The sequence below is a fragment of the Lycorma delicatula genome, chromosome 4 (assembly GCF_047948215.1).
Source record: "Lycorma delicatula isolate Av1 chromosome 4, ASM4794821v1, whole genome shotgun sequence".
Classification (NCBI taxonomy): Eukaryota; Metazoa; Arthropoda; class Insecta; order Hemiptera; family Fulgoridae; genus Lycorma; species Lycorma delicatula.
Window position 1 is genome coordinate 48,669,372 of NC_134458.1, and position 27,947 is coordinate 48,697,318.

The 27,947-nt window shown below is 29.7% G+C and overlaps 2 protein-coding genes and 1 long non-coding RNA gene across 6 annotated transcripts in view; 2 read left to right on the forward strand and 1 right to left on the reverse strand.

The window, feature by feature from the left end:
- Window positions 1-18,210, reverse strand: part of chb (CLIP-associating protein) — a 246,653-nt gene extending 228,443 nt beyond the window's left edge. For all 4 annotated transcript variants that reach the window (XM_075362879.1, XM_075362878.1, XM_075362877.1 and 1 more), the window contains exons 1-3: window positions 18,077-18,210; window positions 6,545-6,789; window positions 625-730 (exon numbers count right to left, since the gene is read on the reverse strand). In XM_075362879.1, the coding sequence (XP_075218994.1) occupies window positions 625-730; window positions 6,545-6,730 (292 nt within the window). In that variant the 5' untranslated portion in view covers window positions 6,731-6,789; window positions 18,077-18,210. The remainder of the gene's footprint in view (window positions 1-624; window positions 731-6,544; window positions 6,790-18,076) is intronic.
- A 3,287-nt stretch (window positions 18,211-21,497) lies between these two features.
- Window positions 21,498-25,696, forward strand: LOC142323362 (adenosine 5'-monophosphoramidase HINT1-like). Its single transcript, XM_075362882.1, has 3 exons — window positions 21,498-21,850; window positions 23,725-23,829; window positions 25,431-25,696. Exons 1-3 carry the CDS (start codon window positions 21,593-21,595, stop codon window positions 25,596-25,598), a joined length of 531 nt encoding a protein of 176 aa, XP_075218997.1. The 5' UTR covers window positions 21,498-21,592; the 3' UTR covers window positions 25,599-25,696.
- Window positions 25,697-26,163: 467 nt separating this feature from the next.
- LOC142323363 (uncharacterized) overlaps window positions 26,164-27,947 on the forward strand; it is a 34,953-nt gene continuing 33,169 nt past the window's right edge. The window contains exon 1 of the long non-coding RNA XR_012756090.1: window positions 26,164-27,831. This is a non-coding gene — a long non-coding RNA (uncharacterized LOC142323363). The remainder of the gene's footprint in view (window positions 27,832-27,947) is intronic.

A 27,947-nucleotide genomic window follows, 5' to 3' on the forward strand; every position in this document is an offset into this window, starting at 1 on the left:
TGCTATCGAAAAAGGTAATTCCAATCGAAAAACATCAATGACCTTGGGATGATCTCCAAAGGGGATACCAAGGTCACAGTCTGATATCCCCCTCCTATCCACATATCTTCTGTAGTCACTAGTTTGTTCTTCACTATAGTTAGTGATATAAATGGCCTGAAATATAAATATTCAAAGAATACGGTATGACCTTCAAACATGTGTACTTGTATAACATTATCCCATTTAACACTATCTCTGATGGTTATCTGTGACCTTCAAAGAAGTTCCAAGGTCATATGTGTGACCATGTATTCCACTGTAAAATTGTCTGCTCTTTTCATTGGTGGGGTCAAAAATAGGACATTCCATTAGAAAAATTTATGTTAACCTTGAAATAAGGTCAAGGCCAAATACAAGGTCACCATGAGTTGTCCCTCTCCATACTGAGTAACTTATGTTTAGGTCATATATATATATATATTTATAATTTTAAAAATATTAAGTTTTAATTAATTTGTTTATTTTATGCTTAATAATATGACTTGATGTAAATATGGTTACTTTAAAGCATTAAGTAGATCAACTATAAAGCACTTATTTATTAATTTTAACAACATAAATCATAATAAACTATCTACTTACCCAATCTATCCATAATGGGAGATATGACGGTAGGAATGTAAGCTCTAAAATCAGAACCCATTTTATTCACAAACTGACACATTATATCTAAGCCCAGCTGGGAGACCTAAAAAATAAAATATAATGTTAAACAAACACTAATGGAGTCCATTCTATACATCCCAGATTTAATATTTATATATGACCCGTCAAAGTTCAGAAAACATAAACATATAAATTCGCAGTGGTTCTACCTTGGGTATTTGAAATAGTAATCAAACTGCTAATAGTATTGTGAAAGAGATAGTGTACATGACAGGACAATGTAGGTAGCCAGTCATCGGTCCAGCAACCCATCACCATCTTGTATGTCAACTGAGATTTTTAAACTTTGACAAGTTTTGCATACTGCAATACTAGAAACAAAAGAACAGAATACCAGTACTTTTTTTAATGATGAAATATCAGCACAGACAAAAACTCAATTCCAGTTTATTAAATTAACAACAATCGATCAGTCAATAGTTGAAATTTAATACAAGTCATTCTAACATTAATTCACAACACATGCAATAGTCACAAGTCAATGATCAATATAAACATGAGCAGAAATTAACTGGTTTTGGTCAATTTTGCAAACATGTGCCCTATGCACTTTTCAGCATTTGACATATTTGCCACTGAATTCAATAAATACTTTGTTACTGTGTTAAATCATTTTTTTTTTATGCGTAATTCATAATTGATTTAGATACACTGACATATTTATATAATTTGTAACATTTCCATATTATAATAATAGTTTCACTGTTTAAGTTGCATTTATTAGAAATTGAAATAACCTTTTAATATATTTTAGTTTAACATCTTTTTTAGGTAATGAATTACATCTTTGAACTGATCAGTATCACATTTAAAAACACAAGAAAGTACTTAACAATAGCATTTTATAAGTAAAATAATATATTATAACAGCTGTTGAACTCAACCTGGATTAGCATATTTATATAGTTTATATAAGAAAAAAGAAAGGAGTTACATAGATTGTTTAACATAAGAAAGGAGAATATGAAACTGAACAGTGAATATCTGATTGCCACTAATCATGGATGCAAAACAATCCTTTTCTAAATTTACATTTTCATATGTTCTACTTAAATGTTTGAAACTCTTCTCATGTGGGAACTGGCAGTTAGTAATCACAACCAGTAGCATAAGAAAATATTGAAATCTTATCACATTGATCAGGTTAGGATTGGTTGATTGAACATACAGTGGTTGATGTAAAGGTTGTTTTGCTAAATATGTGTGGTTCTGGTAGCATGGAGAGAAGAAAGGAGTTCATATAAACAACATAGTCACCACATAATGAAGAATACTTAGTGGATATTCTTTTGAAATTACCTCATCAAAACTCCACGTGATGAACTCTATCCACATGCAGCTTGTACAAAATACTCACAGCTAAAATAAATATGATGTTGATCAGTAATATGATGATAATGTTTACCAATCATCCTGATACTGGTTACTCTTTTTTCAAAAGCAAGGGTACATATTTTCTAACCCATTTATGAATGATTCCATTATTAGATAACATTTGATTATTATTATTTTCATAACATTTTTCAATATTTTCATGATAAAATGTTAATTCTATTTAATGTTTATAGTTGTGCCCACATGTATTGATAAAGAGGTAAAGTTTTCATTAAATAGGACAAACTCACTGATTTTATTAGTAATATTTTAAAAGAATTGGAAACTTGAATGAGGAAGATAATTTACAGTTAGATTTGAAATCTTTGAAAAAACTGTACAGATAACCTAGTTTGTGATTGATAGCAGGAAAAATATTCTAAATATGTATAAATGGTATAATTTTAAGACAGATAAGGCCTGTGAAGATTTTGCTACATAAAAAATTTCTCACTAGTTAAATCACTTATGATTGAAAAAGTAATACTTTTTTCAATCATGTTCAGGTTTTGGACAACATATTTCTTTAATACTGTTCAACTGATTATTTTTAATAGCTAAAGCCTACATATGGCACTGCAGTATGTTAATTTAATTATTCAATGTCTTAAAACAAGGTTTGCCAAAATCTATTACAGTTTGTATTTTATGTTCGCTTCTTTTGTTACAATGCGAACACAGATTAATTCTTTCAGACTATCTTACTGCCTCATTCACAGCCCATTCCAATCCACTCATCACAGAATCAACACACACCACAACCAATCTTTCTTTCTCTTACAAAGAGAACCCCATTTTAACATAAGTGGTATGGATACTGTGATCAGAGGTATCCAGTATTTTACTGGAACAAGAAGGTATACTACATTTACATTGTTTTTGTAAAAATGTGACAATAGAAATAGAGAAAAATATTTTACAGTAACAAAATAGCCTAAAAGAGAATAGTTAATGCCAGGGTCAAAAAATGGAGTAGATCCAACATTAAGCGATTCACAAAACATTAGGTAATAATGCTCAAATGTCAAGTTAGGGATAATGAAGCCGTTTATAATAAAGCATTCAGTACCAGTACCTCGTTCAGAAATTTACATTGCTGTTTATAGTGAAGGAAATTGTTTTCAATATCCTGCAAATTTACCAGGTCATTAACAATGCATTCAAAAACACCTCAACTTAGAACTTTAAGCATGGGACTCATTCAACGATGTCATCAATAATTTTCTGGGTAATAAATACAGGGACCTTTACATCAGACAAAGGTCTACATATAAATAAATGACCAAATTATAAAACCATATCTAAAAAGTTAAAGAAGGTAGATGTAATGCAAATGTGAAGTTACAATTTTTGTAACTTCATTTGCTGTAACTTCATTTTGACTATTTTTCAAACAATTTACTGTTCTACGGGTAGAGAACCATGATAGGTGATTCCAACAGGACATAAAAAAAGATGAAAAGTATTACGTCAATTAGATATCTTCAAGACAACTACTACTGGTATTTGAAAAGAGATAACTCTCATCAGAACCACAAATGCAAGCCCATTATAATATGTTCAATTGCAATAAGGCAAAGAAAATAGTTTGCTTAGGATATGTTTTTAAACTATTGCTTATACAACTTATTTCAATGTTAGGTACATGTATCATTCATCACATTCATCAGTTATCTGTTCAAGGCATTTCCCTTCCACCAGTATGTCTCCACTCTCTTCTATTTTCAATTTCTGATGCCTCCCACCATTTCCTTTTTATTAATCATCTATAATTTTTTCATTTATTCCGGCCTCTCTTCTTTACACCTTCTAGCAACGTATTAATGAATCCTTTTCTCATGATATATCACAACTGTTACAACCCATCTCCCTCTTATGAAATGTTCTGATTAAGATTCTATTCTCGACTAAATTCCTTATTACTCCATTTTATCTGTCAATTTAATTGAAAAAAAAATCATCCATTTTTTTGATAATTTTTCAATTATTCTCTAACATACCACTGCGCCTTTTAATAACAGTAATTAGTTTCATTCCTTTTTTAATAGTTTTCCTTGTACAACCGGACAAGACCAGATTTACCAAAAGTCTAAAACACTGAAGCATACATTAACAGGTTTGTAATGTATACAAAATAAGAACTATTGGCACAGTACAAGCCTGCAGCAAATAAATAGTGTACAGAGGCTATTCAGAAAGTAACTTCCAATTCGTTATTTAAAAAACACCTATTGATAAATAAATAAATTTATTACATACATCTTTTAGCTACTTTCCTACATAATTGCCATCCAAATTAAGGCACTTGTCATATTTTTAAATAAGTTTTTGAATAATCTTATCATATAACTCTGCTGCCTGTGAATTAGGCCAGGTAGTAACACCGTTTTACAACTCATCATTTTCAAAACACTGCATTGCTAACCATTTCTTCACTTTCAAAAAAAGGTGATAATCACTGGGAGCCAAATCAGGACTGTATGGAGGAAGGTTACACAACTCCCATTTGAAATAGTCGATTTGGCGTTGAGTGTGTACTGCAGTATGCAGATGAACATTGTCATGAAGAAAAACTGTGCCTGAAATCAGTATGCCACATCATTTGTTTTGTATGGTCCTTCTCAATTTCTTCAACATCTCACAGTAACTTTCAGCTATAATTGTTGTGACTCCACTTAATCAACCAAGATCACACCCTTACGAACCCAAAAAACTAATGCAATTAGCTTTTTTGAAGAAAGTGTTCGACAGCTCTTTACAGGTCTTCAAGAACTGGTGGGCCCCCAGTGTATTGACTGAGCTTTTGTTTCCATGTTAATAAATTTAACCCATGTCTCAATGCATGTAACAATGTCATTAAGAAATTCATCCTTCTTATGGTACAGTGGAGGAAGGTTAGTGCTGACCCATCCTCTTTTTTTTGTTCATCGGAAAAAAGCTAGGCACCCAGCAAGCACAAAATTGTGGAAGCCTAACCTACTGGTTATGATTTCATATGGCACTATTCTCAATATGTGAGGAAAAAATTCAAATAATTCTGTTATCATAACTGAAGATTTTCTTGAATTTTTCAACACTTTTAACAAGTTCATCTGTGACAACTGCGGGTTGACCACTTCTTTCATTATAGTGAATGTTTGTTCGACCTTCCCAAAACATACGGCACCATTGTCTTACCCATTCCCTCCATATACTGCACAAAGTTCACAATGAGTTTAAGCAGCTAACAAGCTTTTTGCGCAAAGGAAATGAATGACAGCACACACTTCAGTTAGTGGAATTATAAGAAATCAGCCATTTCAAACGAGAGTTTTACAGCAACAAACAGGTGGAGTTACAGTTCCAGTTACACTACTACAACTGTACTGAACCAAGCTATTCAGCTGTGCAAAGATAGAATTGCTATCCCCACTCCTTTGCACAACACCAAGTACTGGAAGTTAATTTCCAAATAGCCCTCGTATAAACCAAGGAAGGGTTTCTTCCCTAACATATCCTAATCTTAAAATCAAAAGAAAAAATGATCAAAATAGCATAAATAAACATAAATCATAATTCAGATAATTTCAGGTGATTCAGGCAAGCATTACTGTAAGTGGTCTAAAATAAATAGCTCGCATAATTTAAGTTTATCATTAACTACCAATATACTGTTAATTTTTAATAAATTCAGAAAATTTCCCACAACTAAAATGAAGAAACTGTGAAACACGACTAAAGAACTCAAAAGTTCCAATTCTACCAAAGTAAAAGCTTTATATACCTACAGTTTTCTAAAGTTTAATTTGATAATGTATGTTACTCTCAAAGTGCATATCTCCACACTTTCATGTGGCAAAAACAATATTCTAATAAAATTCTGATCACCTCCATTAAGTATTAAACTTTTTTAATAGAATTCCTTCCAGTTAATTACTTCAAATAATTTATAAAAATACCTTTAACAATTTATTATATAATAATAATAATAATAATAATAATAAATATTAAGCTATTTAGTTCCTTTTTTAAATAGGTCATCAAATATGTGATTTTTTTACACTTTGCATATTAGCAACAAACTACTAGAATGCCACGGACTACTGATATTAATAATCTAAATAATACACAGGAACCTCATAAAATCGATTCCTATTTACACAGTAACACCAGAACATAACACACACACAAAGTAAATTAAATGCCAACTGGTAAAATTAAAAGATACTTAATATTAAATACAGTAACAAAACCATTTCAATTATTCTATGAAATAACAAATTTTCATTTTAACTGTAAGAGATATTGCTTTTTAACCAAGCTATACATCATCCTGATAATAATAAATCGAGTACCAGTAAATAAATGGTGTTTAAAACCTTTTTTATAAAAATGTTTTTTTCAGTACGATGATAGTAGTTTGCAATATTAACTTTATCTGTCATTAATAATACATTAATGTTTAAATACATAAATATCTAACCTTAAAGTTACTGCTATTTATCCATGGTAGCAGGCCATCTATAATTTGACCAATATCGTTGGATTGGATCGATGATGAAGGGTCCATCAAATAATTCAGCAAGTCTTGGCCAACAGAAAGTCTTCGTTTAGTATCATTGGTGGTAACTAATGGCAAAAAGCCATCGATATCTTTTGGCGTGCCCATTGTATCACAGCAATTATGATGATAAGCGTACAATATTACACAGACTATCAGACCATATCCTGAAACATACAAATTGAAGAAGAAATTCTAATGAAATATTTTCCATTCATATTTACATAGACTTCTTAAATGTAAGACATTATCATGTGTTCGTGGCTCGATCCAGATATTGGGAAACTGACAATTGAAAATGTTTTTATCATTACAATTTATTAGTTTAAGAACATAAATAAAATAAGACAAATCAATAACAACAATGACAATAAGAATAATAAACAACTCACAATAATAATCAATAGTAAACATGACAGGAGCAAAGAATAATAATAAATGTCAATAATAATAATAATAATAATAATAATAATAAGCAGTAATTACATACAAAACAGAATTTAAAGCAATAGTCAGGATTTATTTACAGGTAGTTAAATATTGAACCCCAGAATTCAGTCCCATTGACAAAAGATGGTAGCATGACTGCTAATCTTAACACTTAACCACTAATACAATAGATAAGACAAGTACACAGTTCTTTTATACCTTTGCAGTTCACAAATAAAACTACCCTAACAATTTATGAATGAAATTTAGTACATTATCTCATTCACTTATAGTCAAACAGTAACACACTGAACCATTTCTTGTTTTCATGTACTGTCCACACTGGAATTGCTTGTGACATCACTTTAATCGCATCAAACATGTACACTAGAAATTCACAGGCCTCCTCGCAGAATACTCTCGCTTCAAACTCGCATAATAAATACTCACTTGGAACTCTCTCGCAGACTGATTGTCAACTGGTCTTCCCCGGAATATTTATACTCCTATCCTCTTTACTTGGAGGACCAGACCCAACTTGAAATATCATCCACTCTCACATTTTTTCATGAGATTCCTACCCCGTTCGGTAACACCTTTTCATTGAACATCTGTTTAGGTGTGTCAGCGAGCAGTATTACAAAGGAAGATTGTTAAACGGACCTGTTAGCCTTACTAAAAGGGTTTCTTTTAGCCCCTTTCTGGATTACTCCCATTATTATATTTTCTACTGCTTTTTTTTTTAATTCGCAGGAATCTTTTACTCAGGTACGTTATACCGGTGTTGTTACAATATTTTCCCTCATTTAATGAATAGACCAACCAGAACTTTAAGTGATTCATAATGAATTCCACTGCTTTGGCTGATAGGTACAACAGATACCCATAATCATAATTTTACATTTTTAATCTAATGAATACATTAGGAATTTTTAAAACTAAAACTGCCAGGGCATGTCCCTGATGAAAATAAAGAAGTAAAAATATATAAAATAACACTTTTATAAAAATTATTTGTGAACGTAAATTATGGTAACTAACAAATCATTAGGTACTAAATCACATGTTATTACAGCCCATAAATTAAAAAGTATGAGTACTTATATCGAAGAAATATTGAACTAACTTTACTTCTTCAATGGACAGCAAATAATACCTGTTTATTAACTACAGTATCATTACAAAAGATCTTGGCAACTCGCATTTAAAAAAAAGGAAAGAATTACAATTACTTTTAGCTTTTAAGGTTTATTTATTTTCTATAATCCATACATGGGGAGCTGGATGAAAAAGAGACTTTAAAACTTTCAAAGAATTTTGACCAATAAAAAAAAAAAATAAAAATTATAAATTTTGTGAGAAGACATGAAAAACCTGGTATCCATGGATCCAATTTGTACAGTTGACCTTGATTAAATGCAACATTCATGCACATGACCTTAAATAACCCAACATCTCCTTCAACAGGAGAAATGAAACAGTAACCACCTATTCAGAGCATCTAAATCATCAAGAGTATTCCCTCAACATGTTCTACACCAAATAAAAAATCCGTCCACAAATCACCACTACGTGCATACAGTTCAAAGATAATTTTAGTTTTAATATAGAAATGCTTTTAGCTTAAGTTTTATTTCATTTCAAAAAAAAAAATTTTAACAGAATACTTTGTTTTGGCTCTTTGTATTTATTCAATTTTTTGTGATATCTAGGGAATGCTTACATAAATATGGTAAATATGCAGGGTGTCCCATATAAAACGCAACCCAACCTTATATTGGTAGGTATTGAAATAATAAAAAGGCATGTGTAAATGTAACTGTAATTTTTATTATTACCATCCATTACCTTACATTTAGAGTAAATGTTGGAAGTGGCCGTCATCTTCTTTAATACAAGCTTCAATTCTTTTTACAGCATTTCTTGCAACTTTTTTCAAAGTTTGTGGCTGGATATTTAATACAGCTTGTTCAACATTGACTTTCAATTGTTCGTGTTCGTGGTTTGTTGCTGTAGGCTTTTTCTTTGAGGTAACCCCATAGAAAAAAATCTGTCGCAGTCAAATCCGGAGATCTTGGTGGCCACAAGCCTCGACCGATAACACGATTACCAAAAAATTCCTCAACAAAATCAGAAGTTGAGCCTGTGTAGTGCGATATCGCACCGTCATGTTGTAGCCAGCAGTGTCTATCTTCCTCTTCCAAGATTGCAATGAACTGAAATAAAATATCCTGATATCGTTCTGCATTAATGGTGTACTCGCAAAAAAATAGGACCAATTATTTTCTTCAGCGATATCACGCACCACATGCCCAACTTCTGCGGGAGTAATTGTTTTTCGTGATAAACGTGGGGATTTTCAGCACTCCAAATTCTACTGTTTTGGCTGTTTACGTAGCCATTGTCGTAATTGTAATTGTTTGGTGCCCGATGGACAGTTGATTTAGACAAATTAATTTCAACAGACAACCGTCTGATCGATTTATTTGGCGAGGCGAGTAATCGGTCTTTGATTTCAGTGACTGTATCTGTATTCAACACTGACACAGATCTTTTTTGTTCCTTGTTATTAACAGAACCAGTCTCTCTAAATTTTGCAACTAACCTTAATACTGATGTTTTGTTAGGAGCTGGTTTATCTGGATACTTATGGCGAAACAAATCTTGCACTGCAACCGCTGATTTCGTACTGAAGTACGACTCAACAATGAAAACACGTGCATCTAGCGAAAACACCATCTTATCTCTAGCAATACACTGAACGTTATGATTGCATTGTTGTTACTATCGGTAGTGTTCTACTGCGTCGCCGCGATGTTCAGATGTTGGACAAGTCCATTTCAGTAACAAGCAGGGGAGTAAGCTTGACTTTTGAAGTTTCATGGATGAGTGATTGATGGGTTGCGTTTTATATGGGACACCCTATATAAGGGTAGATTATTTTAGTTACACATTTTTTTTTTTCAAAATAAGATTATAAACAGATGGTTTACATGGATGATTAGTATTGTTATGGAAGATCTTGGCAAAATGCAAACCCACATTAATTTCCTTCAAAGTCTTTATTTGTTTTGTACGAACAGCATTTAAATCCACAGGATGGATTAATACTACACTGTTAATTACATTTTTTTATTTTTTTTAAGGTTATAGGATACTTATTGTAAAAAATTAATTATTAAAAGAGAAATTTTTTTTAAAAATTAATCGTCTAAATGTTTTATGTTTTAATCATTAAAAATTGTTTCAATACAATACCTAGAAGCATATCAAATTTTCTTAAAGACTTACTATCACTGAAATAATGAGAAAAACAATGTGAAATTTTATGATGATAAAAATTAAAGGGATTAAAGGAACATGTGTTAACATGATCTGATGTTATATTTTTTTTAAATAATCAATAGAATGAATATAAAACAAATGAGGTCTCACATTCAGGGGTTCATAGCCGTCACCCCCTACTAGATGGAATGATAAACTTTATTTTAACCATTTGGTTAAAACAAAAACCTGTTTGCTAAAATTGTTGGTTAAAAAAACTTTTTGCACATAAAACCATACACAATTGCACAAAAATGTATATATCTTAGTTTTAAGAAATATAAGATAAGATCACTGTTAATAAAAGTGATCTTATCTTTCGGGTTCAATGCCTTATATTGCTAATGATAACAGATGGTTACCATACAATTTCATGGGAGGCGATCTTGGTGATCAGACGTGAAACCGATAGATTTGATTGCGTCTGAGAGGCAACAGCATTATGTTGCTAAGAAGTCAGGTGAACTGACTTCAGAGAAAATAAAGGAGATAAAACAGCATGATGTCGCTCTGTGACAGGCCATATGAGATGAAACAGAGTGAAGGTATTATACGCATGATCTTTTCCCTAATGTTGTTGATTTGTGGGACGCCTCTTGAGTAAACCCGAACATGTGTGTGACGTAATTTCTTTCAGGGCATGACACTTTTTGAGACAGACTACAGAAACAGCATACAGAGTCAGCCTGGCAGACTCTGGTATGTGTCCACAATGCAGATTGTTGGAAGACGCTTATCATATGATATATGAATGTGCTAGGTATCACTTAATGCGCAGAGATCATTTGTCGGCTTGATATTATCGGGTCAACACTTGATCTCCATGTTAATTGGAAAAGCCCGGCCAAATGGGTGATCATAGAAAGTTTTATTGCATAATTGGAGAAAAAAAGGATCGCTAAAGAGATGTGATGTTCTCTTGGACTTTCCTTCTTTGTGTAGGATTTAATTATTTTGTTGCTGTTTTTGTTTCTGTTTGGTTATAGATTTTTTTTGTTATGTTATGTTACATTATTTATTGTTATTATGTTTTGTTAGTGTTTTTGTGCTGAATTTTATGATTCGTTGTGTGTCCAACTCATTTTTACCTTTCGCATACATTGAGTTCAATTCCTTTGTTCTTAGAAAGTCATTCAGTCTTGTTTGAGAGGCTAGATGTGTTTTGTTTGGATTTTATGTTAGTTGTACACCGATGGGAATGTTGCTTGTGGCATTCACATCAGTGGCATCCTGACTGAGGCTTGACTGAAAGATGTAATTGCAGAGATAGTGAAGATGACCTCCAGTAAAGCCCATAAGGACTAGGTATAGCGGGGGGTGGTGTGGCAACCCAAATCATCACATGGAGGGTGTCTTCCCCTAAGAGGTCATAATGTCAAAGAAAGATTAGTTATAAAATAGTTTTTCATACAATATTATCTCATCCCTGTTGAGTTGCAATATCTAAATAACAAAGAAGTGAATCATACTTTCATATGGTTTGGGTTTTTCTTCTCATAAAAATTAAGACATCAATATACAATATCAATATACTCAATTAAGACATCAATATACTGGGCTTTAGGAAAAAACAAATTGTAATGATACTGTTATAACTTGTGGTTTTAGTCTGAAAAACTAGAATACTGTTGCCAAATTTGGTTATCATCTATTAAAAGAAAAGAATTGGGCTAAATTTTTTTAAAGCTAACAATCTGATAAAATGATAACACTCTTCTTGAATGATAACTAGCTTATAAATTTTTTTTAGTGCTGTACTTCACACACAATTAACTCCTAATAACTGAACAACATAATTATTGAATGCAGCCCTTAAAAGCCCTTATTAAATACACCTCAATAAGGTAGTAGTAATTTCAGTAAAAATTCAATGAATTATAAAAATAAACAACTGACTTGGAAGTATATCTTAGAAACTAACATTCTACAAAATATTAAGACATGTCTTTTAACTACAGAAAAACCCGTTTAACTTGTGCCCATCAATCACCAAATTAACGCTTAACTGTGGTTTGATACATGTAACAATCTTCACAAATCGTGAAGTCACTAGTATTTTTCTTTTTAAGAAAACAAAAGTTTTTTTGTCTACCTGGTGGTTCAATAATCAAATGATTTATTCAAATACCTTGTTAGCAAATTTTTTTTTATTAGCTTTAGGTAATTGCTAAGTTATTTTCTACACTTCAGTTTAAGGATTACTTTTTGCTAATTTAATATGTTATTTTAATTTACTACTTTTTTGTGTTAGTAATATAAATATTGTGCAGTCATAGTGATATTGTTTGACTCTGTTACTCGATTTGAAATTTTTTACTTAACTTAATTTTTAATACCCAGCTAAATATTAGTGGTAAGTTTATTTTTATTTAAATTATAGTATCAACTATTAAGTTCATTTTTCTCTTATTTAAAAAAACACACCATCTTGTCAAAAATATCAACCACAAGAAGGTTGACTGTAAAATGAAAAACAATTACCATGTTGAAGGAACCAACAACTAAGTGTAGTTTCCCTTTAAACAGTCACATGCTATTGACATTTATTAAAGGCAGTATAACAATATGAGAAATACCATTTATTAAATATAATAAACTATTAAAAAAACCAATTAAAAAGTAAATTAATTCTGATGAAGGAACTTTATGAGAAAGTCATATTATTCAAAGTACAACTGAAACTTAATCACATTAACTGTGATTAAATCTAATCTCGAAACTTCTCAGCTTCTAGTCGATTTTCTCTTCTAGAAAAATAGCAATTTCATCTCTTAACAAACCATTGCAAAAATGTCCTATGAGATAACCATCTTGCCTCACAATAAAATAGTAACATTGAATGTACTGCACCCATGTCTTTACTAAGTGCAGAAAAGATTCTTGATTTTAAGTCTCATTTTTATATAATTTACTACAACTACAACTGTCATTGGAACAATATTCAGACCAGGACTCATTTCTGAGGAAGCCTAAGCTTCTCTGTGCATCATGCAATGTGTCCAGACACACTGTGGAGATTTTTATTTCACAAGTGCTTGTACACTCTGGAATCTTCCAGACACGGAACGAGCACCATTAGTGCATATTCCAACATAATTCTTCCACTCTATGTTTGCCTCGTTTATAAAATCATTTAAGATAGCAAATAATGCAAGTGCTGTTGCTTTGAGTTCTATAGGTTTGTAGAAAAGTAGTTCTACTGCTGACATACAATCACAAAATCAAACATAGGCAATGAAATGAGCATCTTTATTGCTATCTGTTGCCTCATCAAGCTGAATTGAAAACAATTTGTCATGTAACTTTCCAAAAAGCTAATGCTGTACATCTTTGGCTATATACTAATTCGAAGGGCAACAGTATCATTTGATAGAAGGATGCACTGCACTTTTTTGGCAAAATTATCTCTATAGTTTCTACAAGCTGAATTGCAGCTGGCAAAAAAAGCTCTTCACCAATGGTGTGAGGCTTTTTACATCTGGCTATTTTATATGAAACTTTTCAAGAGGCAAGTAAAGCTTTTTCATTCACTAATTTTTTTTTAAAAGCTTTTCATACGATTTTAATTTTAATTTGAAGAATTCTTGGGGTTTGTTAACATACTCACTAAAGCATTTGCAAATGTCATTTAAGTTTATTAGGTTTCAAGCTGTATGCTGCCAAAATCTTTTTAGCATATGACACAGGAACCTTTCTTCTTCATTTACTTCAGTACTTGTAAACCCAAAATTTAAGTATTCTTGAGAATATTTTCTTGACTATATTTTCAGAATCACACTCGTCTGTGCACTTGTTGATGCTTCACAATCGTCTAGTGCTTGCTTACGCCCACTTAAAAATTTATCCATGATTCTGTATAAATCTACTGTAATGGATATTTCACACCAACAATTACAACTAACTGCAACAAACTACTGTAATGGATATTTCACACCAAGAATTACAACGAACTACACAAACTGCAACATACACATTCACGATAGATTTGACAGCAATAGAAGGATTGACTCGACTCAGGTTGGCTGGAATTGAACGAGGTGCATTTAAACACGTTTGCACAGACATTCCAGAATGTTCGAGATAAATCTTAACTTCTTGCAAAGCTGCAAGAATGTCAATATGGTGGACGTAAGACAGCGAGCAATAGCGAGGCATCAATTCTGATTTTGTCAATGCAGCGGATTGGTGTTGCCAATATCAATAAATTTACTTATTCTTGGTAATTTGTAAGGTTTGTAATTAAGGGCATAGTGTAGCTTTAGCATCAAAATTCATTATTATTGTATACATTTATTATATGAGGGAGGGCACAATGAAAATTGGGTTGCAAATACTGAAAGGTTGAGAAACTGATGTAAGGTATAAACCTAAAACAAACACTGTACTTCAACTATTTATAACATTTTTCGGTACTTACGTATAAACGCCACTGCAGCTGCAGCTTTATTTAAAAACAAAGTAGTCAATCGGATTTCAGTGGAAAATGGGCCGATATAGAGTTTAACATAGATTCAAAACAGTCTCTTTATTAATTTTAATAAATGGTTATTTATATTTATTTATTTTATAAATATGATTTAACCAAACTTAACCTAGGCTCGCTTCGCTTGCTAACCTTCACTAATTAACAGGAGTGTTTTGATTATTTAAATAATAAATAATTGCAATAATTACTGAATTTATTAAATAAATACTCAAAAAATGATGGTGTTAATTAGTCAAGATTAGCGAGCGAAGCAAGCATAGGTTAAGTTTGGTTAAATTATATTTATAAAATAAATAAATATAAATAACCATTTATTAAAATTAATAAAGAGACTGTTCATTTTCCACCGAAATCCGATTGACTACTTTGTTTTTAAATAAAGCTGTAGCTGCGGTGGCGTTAATACATAAGTACCCACTTTTCTAATAATGAACAGCTAAAAAAAATTATATAAAAAAAAATTACATCACCCAACTAAATGATGAAAGAAACATGACCGACTGCTAACAAACATGGCTCAAAATTAAAAAGACACATGCACAAAAAAATTTAAGTAAATAAAACTAAAGCCAACAAATACTAAACCACAACTTAAATAAACCATTAATTAATTATAGCACATTTACAATCACATAAAGATACATTATTTAAAACTAATTAATCAATAATGTACACACATTCTAAGCCCTGAAAAATACAGAAACCAAACATTTCTACACATCTTTGGTTTATCAAAATGTTCCATCCCAGAAAAAAAGATTCTGTTTATGTATGTACATGTATATATATATATATCCTAGTCCCTCTACCTAACATTATCACTCTTTAACATACAAATCCTACACAAAAGTCACAGCAACAGAATCACTTGTAATTCTTGAAAAAACTTGATAATTTTTAAAACAAAATTCATCAGTGACGAAATTGATCTACAACGTTCTGAATACAAGAACAAAATAACGTAAGTTACACATATGCAGTTTACACTAACCATACTACATCAACAAGATTGTCATGCAAGTCACACCTGTTCACAGAAATTTCAACCACTTGATCTCACTCACAATGACTGATGGACTCTTCAACATACTATTATAACATGATTGCAACTGAGTGTTATAAATAACTAACACTATATAAAATTCAGAAAAATTAAAGACAGAAAAGAGTTTATATTACACAAATGGGCAGTACAAAATATTCAAAACTTTTAAAAAGGGAGATTACAAAACAGCTTTCAGAACAAAAAAAAAGCAAAATAAACCAATCACACACACAAAATACAATTAAACAAATGTCATACTCGAGTATTACATTTGCTCATAATTAATGTTTTCTTCAGTAACCCGATTAGTAATCGATTAACTAAGAGAAATTTCACGCATATTTATTTTTAAATTTGCCACTAAAGGAGCCCAGCAGTTTTAATTTGGTTGGCTTAGCACCTAATATTGTATAGCAGCATCTATTGGCAATGTGCAAGCTAAATTTGAAAAACTTAATTTATAACTACTTTAAAATCAATCATTTTCATGACATCAAAATTGGATGTCATGAAAATGCACAGATGTACAGAAACAGCTGTATTACTGGTGATTATCTGAGTTTCATAACCTATTTTCAAATTATTTTATTAATATTGTTACTTAATAACATTAATCCAAAAGCCAATACACATGCTCACACACACAAAGGATTTGTTTAATAGTCTGAAACGTACACTGCGTTTTCTCTTTAATAATAATGGTAGAAAGACTCACTATACACCAGTTATTGATTCATGAACAAATGATAATAGTAATTTCTGGTTGAAATTTTCCAATTTCAATTGAAGAATCACCATAATCTACTCTTTAAAACCTGTTCTGGGTTGGTTTTTCTAATTCAACAATAAACTACAAATAAAAAAGTTAACTGCTCTAACTATATGAAGTTCAACAAGCAAACAGAATGCTTCTTCAAAAAAAAACCAGATAGAGTGAATACATAAAAGCATTTACAATAACATGGTCTTATCATTCATCATCATTCTTATAAAAACAGCTAAAATAGTGATCAAATATACTTACTGGCCAATAAGTAAATTACTTTTTATTTTTAATAAAGAAGTTTTTGAAAGCTATTTTAAAAACGGTAATCGCAAGTAACATAAATGTAAAATTAACTTTAAGGTTAACCTTTAAAATTTTACTAATTTGTTCTTAACTTTCTTGAAGTTGTCCATAGATTAATTTTTTTTTATAAAAAACCATTGCGGATTCACTCCATGGCTATACTTGCAATTTCAGTGTAGTGAATAAGAATGGTAGTATGTAGTTGTAAATAAATGGAAGGTTAAATCTCATGCAGCAGATTTAGCTACAACACAAATGAAATTAATAAAAAAATAAATATACCTTAGACACTTCAGATTCTACTTTAAGGAGTTATGTATACCTTAGCACAATAGTACTAGTTAGTAAAACCGGATAATAGTTTCAAATATCCAACACCCACCAATCATATCAACTTTGCTTTATGGTCTTATTTATTGTATAACACAAAAAAAATTAAAAGAAAAAGATCACTTGTACAGCATGACATCAAAACGGTTTATGTAACCTTATCATAAGATGCACTCTTACATAAACACTTAAATTAAAATAAATAAGAACCACAATAATTAACATCTGACCAAATATTACAACAATTCTTGCACACCTGCTTTTTCAACAAAAAAATTACCAAATTAGGATAACCATAACAAGCACCATAACAATAAGACTTAAGAGAAATATACTTGGATAGTATTATCAACAATACTCATCAAACACATTGAAATAGTTTAAAAAATACCGCACTATAAAAGGCAAATTCTTCAAAATCATAAAACTGATAAGAACATTTTCATAACAAAACAGAATTACACAAACCATTTCAAGTTAGAAACTACAATTCTCCGACCTTAACATCGGTAGGAATTCGTTTATTTAAAATCAAGGGAAAATATACAATATTAAAAAAAGCAAACCGTCATGAATTACAATCCTTAAACATATTTAAAACGCCTTTTCACACGCCATAATTCTTCCAAACTATCTGCAAATACCCACAGCACAAATTGTAACACCTACGATAACTAAATCTAGTTCAAATGAATCTGTAATGCACCAAAAAAAATACGCACATGAACACTAAAATGATAATTCATTTTAAATTATATAAAACGTACATACCTAGTATTCAAAATATTAATTTCGAGATTATACAAAACAAAATAAAAACAAAACACATTAACCGATCATTTTTTCATCCCGTTAATCAACTTCCTTGGTGCACAGCCATTTTGAAAATTTCTCCCACAATACCATTTACTTGCTAACTCGCATCTGCTTGATGAGAAGTACTGCCAAACCGCCAGAATCATAATTTCAAAAAAAGTAATTCGAATTTGGTTACAAAATTTGATCCAGTTTGAAGTAAAAAAATTAATAATTTTATAAAAATAAATTGCATTACGTTAGTTTTCTTTTCATTATTAGACCAGATAAATCTTAATAATCAGAAACTATACAAGAAATAATCATATTTAAATTTGTAGTACAGTGATTACTTTCACATATATATATTCATATTTAGACAGTATTTTACAAATTCTACTGCTTGAAACAAATATTAATGGTTGTAACAGAAAATAACAATAGGTTTTAGTTTTTTTTTAAGAAAAAAGTTATCTCTTATTTTAACACAGCTCTTTCATATATTGAAAATGAGCTGTAATAGACATGAAATAAAATAGGTAAGAGAAAAACAAATAACTGAGGAAACACTCCTAAAGAGTTACGGTAGTAAATTTTATTTGTTACTTTATGAAGAAATTTAATATTATTATATTAAATTTCTTCAGAGGATCTCCAAGATAAATTTATAATAAAATAAAATAAATATATAATCAAATCTTTTGCTCCTATTGATATAAAAACACAAAATTATCTGTAGTAATATGTCACTTCTATCTAAACCTAATACATACATTATGAGAGCCACTAGATTAAACTGAATAGAAAAATCACCACTCTTAATAAAAATTTGCTCATACTGTGGTTTTCAACCTCTCCATTTCAGAAAAAAAGTAGTATCTTATTTCTAACAGGGGATGGATCCTCAGAGGTTTTGTAAATATTTCATTTATTTAATAAAATTTATTTAATTTTTACAAACCATCCAATTTTTTTAAAGTTTATTAATTTTTTGTAGCATTTCATCAGTCTGTTTAAATTATACAATTTCACTAATTTATTTAAGTGTTAAGAACTGAAATCTTAGATTAACACAATATCTGTTTAGATGCATGAATCTGAAGTCTACATAAGTGGTGAAACATGATTATTTTGCATCATTGATATAATCTATTACTTTCAACACTGCTCTCACTCGGTTACCTATCTCTCTCCCTCTCCCTCTCCCTCTCTCTCCCTCTCATACTCTCTCTCTCTCGCACTCACTCTCTCGCACTCACTCACTCTCTCTCTCTCCTCTCTCTCTCTTTTGCTCTCTCTCTCTCTCTCTCTCGCTCTCTCTCTCTCTCTCTCTCCTCTCTTCTCTCTCTGTCTTTGCCATACTAATAGACTTTCAATCAATCTGTGGATAAAAAGAAATCTGATAAATTTGAAAACCTTGAAAAAATCAGGCATAATACTCAGTTACAATAATATTAAAGGTGTTGACTCATTAGACCAGGTAAGCCAGAACATGTGTTGTAATAGAAAAACGAGAAGATGTCCTCTCTGTGTTTTTTATTATATATTGAATATTGCATGTGTCAACTCCCTTTGTGATTTATTGTCATAACCAGTAGAAGACCCAAAGAAAACTACTTAGCAGATTAAAATTCATGCTAGAATTGCGCAAACAACTACTAAATACTCCATGGTAGAAACTTATTCCATGGTAAAAAACTTATATGTGAGGAGCACCGAAAGAAGTCATGCATAAACTGTCTGTAAATAATATTAAATGTTTAGTCATTTATTTAATATATTGTAAAAGTTTTATAAAATTGACGCTTAAGAATGTTTAACAATGAAAAGTAAAATTTTTTGTATAAAAAGTGTGTTATGTAAAATGTTGTTCTAATTTTTAATTTAGACACCTGATTGTTACTTTTTTGTTTTTCTTATCTTGTATTATTGAATAAATATTATATAATATTATTAATTAATAAATTATATATATTACAGTAACATTAAAAAGTTAATTTCCTGAGAAACCGACTTTAGTATGTATGTAAAGTTTATGTGTAGTTAGTAATTAGGTATGCATTAATTTAGTTAGTGCACTAGGGTTAAAAAAAAGAATACCTTCCAAAGTAATGAGAGCAGGAAACAATATGAATAAACTTCAAAACAAGTAATGATAGGTTTGAACAAGTAAAAAGATTCAGATACTTAGAAAGCAGTTAACAAACTGCAAAAGTAAGAAGGAAATAAAAACCAAAAAAACTAGTGGCTAAGGAAGCATTTAATAGAAATAAACAGCTTTGATGTAGAGAAATAAAATTAATTTTGAAGAAATATCTTGAAGTGTTTTGTTTAGTGTTCTGCATGAATATGAAAAATGTACAATAAGAAAAAGAGGAAAATAAAGACTGGAAGCATATGAGATGTGGGAAGGCAAACTGCAGGAAATTAAATGGACATAGAGTTAAAAATGAAATAAAAAATGAAATAAAAAATAAAAAATGAAGTAAAAAATGAAATAATATGAAGAGCTAATGAGAATTCAAGTTCAATCATAACAATTTAGAATAGGAAAGTGAACTGTCTGCGATACTCATGAAAGGAGAAGGGTGTTTAAGATAGTTCTATTAGGATTAACAGAAGGTGAAATGAAGAAAGGATGAAAAAAAGTAAATTACTGATAACCTAAAATTAAACATGAGCTATCTCAAATGAATTAAACTAAAAATAAAATACTATCACTCAGCCAGCTTTACTGACGTTTGTAAAAAAGATTGGACTTACTTGATAAAATAGAGATGTCATTCTTATACCGATCCAATGGAACTGATTCCACTTTGATTGAATTGGTATAAGACAAATGCCTCGCACGACACCAATCAATTTCACATGCAACTAATCATTTTAAGTAAATGTAATGTTTTGTTATTAGGGCTCATTTAAGGGGATGATGCTCATAAAAAAATATCAAATTATTCTTAACTTTTTTCAAGATTATGCTTGTCTTTAGAACTTTGTACCCACTTACCTGGTTTCCCAAAAACCAGGTAAGATTGGATTAGGTAGCAGAATATGATCATCAATTCCAAAGCAGCTGATATAAAATTGGATCATCATTATTGGCTTCAATAACTTTACATCAGATCACAAAGTAAGAAAGTTGTAATTTACTTCTCTTAATCTCAGTGAAACAAAAATTTTTTTTTTTTGTCAGTCAAAAGTATTATTTGAGTCTCATTTTATAGAATTCTATAACATCCTCGTAAATATTATTACTACGTTTATGAAAGAAACTAGCAAATGTTGCTCCTCGTTGAAAAATAACTTACCTTTAACGAATATTTAGAGATCAGTTAATTTTAATTTCAAAAATGTGAAATTTAAGATTGCGCCACTAGACTACCGGTGTATCGGAAGTTATGAATACGTTTCAGTATTTTATATAAAACAAATTACGCAATGATTAATATGGAATACTGTTTTCTTAATATTAGGTAGATAATTTTTTTAAACATGTCGAAAAGCAGTAAACTGCTCATTTTGAGCATGTCTCTTATTAGTTACGTGGGGAAACATAGATATTTCTCGGCTGCCATCGCAAATGACTACAACCGTCAGTCTTATATTAGATATTGTCGAAAGCTGTTTTCAGTACGTGAAATGTCGGACGAAGTCGAAAAGGCCAAGGCTGCTGTACCAAGTTCTGATACAGTATTTGGAAAAATTCTTCGTAAAGAAATTCCGTGTACCTTTATACACGAAGACGAAAAGGTAATAATTACATTTATGCTAAATGTTTTGAAATTACAGTAAACGCGAACTGACAATAATTGAATTAAGGTTAATATTTCATCTGGAAAATGCAGATAGTTTTGATGCAAACGTTTTTTATCCCTAGTTATGGTAGCAAATGCATTACGGAGTAGTTAGAAAGTTACATGTGAATTTTCGTTTGCATATTTGTCATTTTATTTATGTATATATATATATTTACTACATTAACTATTGTTTAATCCATCTTAATATTTTGTATGTATAAGAGAAAGATAAAGTAAGAACAAAATTTTAAAGTGATGTTATTTTATTAAATTTAAAACTAACCATTTGTAAATTTTATTTCTGAAGATATCTTTTTGGGCTGTTGTAAGATTGATTAGTTGTTACATTCGTTTTTATAATCCTACCTATCCTAAAGTTTGCTATTATATGAGTTGATTATTAGAATCATGTTCAAAAAATTTATGAATGATTGGACAATTTATAAGGTTAAATAAACCTTTACAGAAAATAGTAATTTGTAGTCAATTTTATAGAATTGAGAAACAAATTAATGGACTGCAATATAACAATTAGATTTATTGAAAAGTGATTAATTAAACATGAGATGTATATTTATATATATGGTCTTGCATGTGAACAGTAAAGAGTAGACAATTTCAGACCATTAGTAAGTAAATGAATAAATAATTGAAATAACAATGTTTCATTTTAAGCAGTCATAACATTTTTTATTTGTCTGTAATAATGGAATTATTTTAGAAGATTATTGTTTAAAAGTTAACTATCTTATTATTAACCTTTATTTATAAACAATGTATTTAATTTAATTGAATTTATTTAATACTAATAATATTTTTTTAATTTTATTTTATTAATTCTATTTGGAATATTGTTATTTTAATCACCATATTGATAAAGTTACCTGGAAAGAATTGTCAGCTCCAGCTTAAGTTGTCATCTGTCCTATTTGCCTTCTTGATGGCTCTGATGTGAATGCAGTACTGAGTGAAAATAATTGATTTTCTTTTATAAGAGGACTGGAGCCACGACTTTTTCAGGAGCCACAACCCTTTCAGGAGCCACAACCTTTTTAGGAGTTGGAATTTTACTGTTCACTTAAAAATATGCTCCTTGGACTATATTTAAGTAAAACATCACAATAGGGCAAAAACCACTATTTTTTCAAGAGCTGGAATTTTACTGTTCACTTAAAAATATGCTCCTTGGACTATATTTAAGTAAAACATCACAATAGGGCAAAAACCACTATTTTTTCAAGAGCTGGAATTTTACTGTTTACTTAAAAAATATTTTACTTATTCCTTGGACTATACTTTAAAGTGAACATCATATTTTAAATATGCTGTGAAAAGTGAAGAAAAATCTCGCTAAAAAATAAGCTCTTAAGATATTTTTTAGTGTGCATATTTTAATAATTTTATTAGTTTATTTTTGAAATTTTTTACTCTATCAAGTAAAAAATTTCTATTGAATTTGTAATTTTATGGCTTTCTTGTGTAGCAAATCCATCAACAATTTTCTCTTTGCTGATCATTATGTTACTCGGGAGACAAAGGTTGGAATAAATGAAATTTTAGGATGTAGATGATACAGTGAGAGTGAGATTGCACAGAATAGAAACTAATGAAGTGCATCAAACCTCTAATGACTTGATTACTCAAAAAGTTAATCGATTTGAAAAGTTTATTAGTTACTAGTGATTAAATGCTAGAATTGTTTAGATGGATGGTTACATTTATATCTTTCGTAGTAGTTCTAAATTATGTAGAATGCAAATTATTTCTCAATTTATAAGTGTTCACTTAATTTGAAACTTGTACAGTATAGAGTGATTTTGTTTTTAGTGTGTTGCCTTCAATGATGCACATCCGCAAGCGCCTGTTCATTTCTTAGTGATTCCTCGCAAGCCTATTTCAACTTTATCTGAAGTAGAGGAGTCAGATTCAGAGGTAATTGTATAATCATATATTTTTTTAATAAAAGCGGTAGGTTAGTTTTAAAACTAAAAATTATGTTGCATAGACCATAAGTTTTTTTTACACAGTATGCATGAAAATGAATCATCATGACTTTTAATTAATTTATTAAACTTTCATTAAAGTAAATAAATGTAAATTAGTGTTTATTGTGAAATCATCTTTCTGGATAGGTTTGTTAAAAAAAATTAATTTAAGCATACTTAAACATATGTTAGTTTAAGTTTTATATCAGTTTCTTATTTGTGGAATTCATAAGTAGAAAGTTTTTAAATGTTTTAAATTGTTTTTAAGTTAACTTTATGCTTTCAGTTGAGATTTGAAAGCATAAATTTAACTTAACAACTTTTTAAACCATTAAGAAAATTTAAAGTAAAATTTCCTCATGAAATATAAATAAAAATTAAATAAACTAATTATTAATGAGTACTGAGCCTAAGTTAAAATATTAAAAAAAACATGTCTAGAAAGAATATAACACAATCACCATTAGACATATTCATTTTGCATCGTTTCATTATAATTATACGTTAATTATGTGTGCGTGCATGTATTATTTATATATATGATTTTTTTGTTTATAATTTCTCTGTAATTCTTCACTATCTACTGGTGGTGGTTGTTTAACAGTGAAATAGCAATTTAATTTTAGATTTTAAATAATTTTTTTGTGAACATTTCTTGTTTTACAATGTATTTTAGTTACAGTTTTAAAACGGACCATTTTTTTTTAACTGATTTTAGATTTTATTATATAAATGAAATGAAGTGTCAAAGATAAATAGAAATCAAACATTTATTCTTTTGGATACCAAAAATATTAACAAAATTAAAAAAAATCATTATAAACAGATGCTGAATGTATTTAAAATTTGCAAAAAAAAGTTGCAGTACTTGAGACAGTTATGAAATTGGTTAAACTGCCCAGAACATACATTAAATTTTTTATAGAAGATGCATGTATTAAAATTATAAATTACTTTCAGAACACGCAGAGTGTTCCTTTGTGTTCTTTACTAGGTAAGTGGGCTATAAAGGATGATCCATGATGATCTTTAGAGTTGAGTAGGATAATTTAATTTTTATTTAAATAATATGCTTATTAATACTTTTGAAAATTATGAGTATAATGCAGTAAATATGTCTTATAGACAAATTTCACTTTATTCAGCCTTCCAATATTCTTAAAATCCCTTTTATCTAGTTTATTTTCCAACAAATTAATGTAAAACATTTAAAAATGTCAAGTAAAATGTCAGAAACTCAAATTAACTGTAATAAATATATATGTATAATAATTAAGTGTAATACAAGGTATTACTCTGTTTATGAATAATTGTAGTAGTAATTTAAGCATTATGACTGTTTATAATAATTCATAAAATAAAACTTTATGCCGAGTATATAAAATAACCTCTGTTTACATTATTATTATTATTGTTGTTATTTTGATAATGTTTTGATGATAATATGAATAATAAAAAAAAATCATTTCATCCCGTTGATATTAAAATAACCTATTTTGCTGTAATGTCTTTGCTATAATTTTTAATTTTAACTTTTTCTTTTTTTAGCTTTTAGGTCATCTGCTGTTAACAGCAAAGAAGGTGGCCAAAAAGCAAGGTCTAGATAAAGATGGTTATCGTGTTGTAATCAACAACGGGAAAAATGGAGCTCAATCTGTGTATCATTTACATATTCATGTTCTTGGAGGACGCCAGATGGAATGGCCTCCTGGTTAATCGGAATATTAAGTTATGTATTTAACTACTATATTGTTAAACTGTATAAGAATGGTTGTATAGCATAAAAATAAAATAAAGTAATTTTCAAAAAATAATTATTTATTGTTATCTTTATACGGTGTATTAAAAATATGTAAGCTTAATTATATCATCCATTTCTACTGGTCTTCATTGTACTATTAATTGACTGGTTACTCTTGTAATCTGTATTTCAACATGATTTTTTTTATTCTGGATTTGTCAAAAAATATCTTGTATCAAAAACTGTCTTGCTGTAATAAGGTGGCTGCCTTTGCCCTTTATGAATCATGACAAAACCATTGTGTGATAAACAATACAATAAAGATAATATTACAATAAGAAATGGAGATGGTTGTACAATAAATAAATTACATTTAAAATTGTGTAATAATACAAATACTTCATTCTTAAATTGAATAGTAAAGTTTAGCAGTATATCATTTTTGCTGAACATGAATAATCATAACTTAGGTAAATGTCTGTAAAATAATTACTTAATTATTTTTAATTTGTTTTTAAAACCTTACAACCAAGTAACAAATCCTGGCAAATTAATTATAATAAATTGTCACAAGACCTCAAAATATATTTTTATGATCTGCTGGTAATTTGCTTTGTTATTTTATGAGGCAGCATGTATTATTAACATGTCAACTTTTTAATTTTAATATTAATTGTTAACTGGAAAGTTGATAATAAAGCAGAAATTATAATACAACTAGTCATTTGGGGCTTGCTTTGCTCCCCCAACCATCCAGGTAGGACCTCTGTAGTGTTAGTTACCCTCATGGTTGTGAGAATAATACTGATAAATAACAATTAAAGTATTCAGGCTTTACATAAACCTAAAAAAGAAACTAAATTACAAAAGATAGAATAGTAGTTAGTGATTAAAGTACACAGACCTATAACTAGGAAAACTTCTCAACTTTTTTCTGTTGCTATGGTGACAGAAATTAATTAAATTTTTTCTTCTTTAATGAATGAATACTTTAATTGACAACTTCACTCTGAAGGGGGCTAGGACTTTGGTCTGTAGCTTAAAACCTTCCCTGGGATAACGCAAATGTACCCTGCAAATTTGAAAGCAATCAGTGGTTGGTTCTTATGTAATGTGAGAAAATACAAACGGACAGATATACAAACCAATTTTTGTCTTTACATATTGAAATATATTATAAATTTGAAAATAATCTATACAAATAATAAAATAACTAGGGTCGTCCCTGTCCATAGAACAAGCAAAACTACTGGACAGATTTTAATAAAACTGCAGATTTATACCTTAGAGGATTGGTCATTATCCCCAATTAGAATATCACATTATTCCAAAGGGTTAAGATATTCATTATAGAAAAAAAATGAATCCTTTAACCTCGTTATATTTCTTTACCGTGGTAAAGGAAAAAGATTTCTGAGTCAGATCTGTTTACTAATTGTCTAACCTAATCTGTAAAATATTTTATTAGTTTATTATTATTAATGTAATTAGCTTATATTAGCACATTTAGTGAACTTTTATGGGTTTTGATTGTTAATATTGGATTGTCAAAATTTAAAAAATATGCCTTCAAGAAAAATAGTATTCTCTCTTATTCAAGTCTGCTAAAAGAATGAGAGTATCTCAGTCCTTGGAATAGCTGAAGTGCATGATTTTTTGTTAGCTGCTGACCAAGAGTGCTACACCCAGACTTAAGCTGTAGCTTTGTTTATAGCAGGAGTGTGTCAGAGCCTCTACGTTAGTAATGAGAGTAACGAAGGAAAGAGAGCTTTTCAGGCTTTATTTATCATTATTATTCCTTCACCCATGTGGATAACAACTGCAGGAATCCTGACAAAACAGGAAGGGTGAGCGAAACGACCCATGACCAGCTAGTAAAATATAAAAATGAAAATATGTTTAAACCTTGTTAATTCAATTTTCAAATGAAAAAAAATTTATTGAAATATGAATGGGTTTGTTGTTTTTCAGATAACAGCTGTTCATCAAATTTATTTTGAATTATTCAGGCTCAGAATATTTCTTTTTATTTATTGAAATGGTATTATGTTGTGTGTGTTTATTTATATACACACACAATAAGTAGAGAATACAACATTGTTACATATTTATGTCTGGTTAAGTAATACATTATTTTTACTTTGCTATTAAATTTGAACAGAATTATATTTCTGAATATATGGAAGCTTCTTCATATCCATTACAGAGGTAATATTTTAATAAATTCAAATTACACAGGTAAAACTGATTAAATGTTATACTTAGATAATTATTTACAATAATTCCTACTTACCCGATTTCTGCACCTAATACATCTGAACTCT

Bases quoted from the DNA above. Each gene is read 5' to 3' on its own strand.
- LOC142323362 (XM_075362882.1), top strand. From the start codon at position 21,593: ATGTCGAAAAGCAGTAAACTGCTCATTTTGAGCATGTCTCTTATTAGT. The intron at 21,851-23,724 runs GTAATAATTACA...TTTTGTTTTTAG, and splicing joins TTATACACGAAGACGAAAAG to TGTGTTGCCTTCAATGATGC. The intron at 23,830-25,430 runs GTAATTGTATAA...TTCTTTTTTTAG, and splicing joins TAGAGGAGTCAGATTCAGAG to CTTTTAGGTCATCTGCTGTT.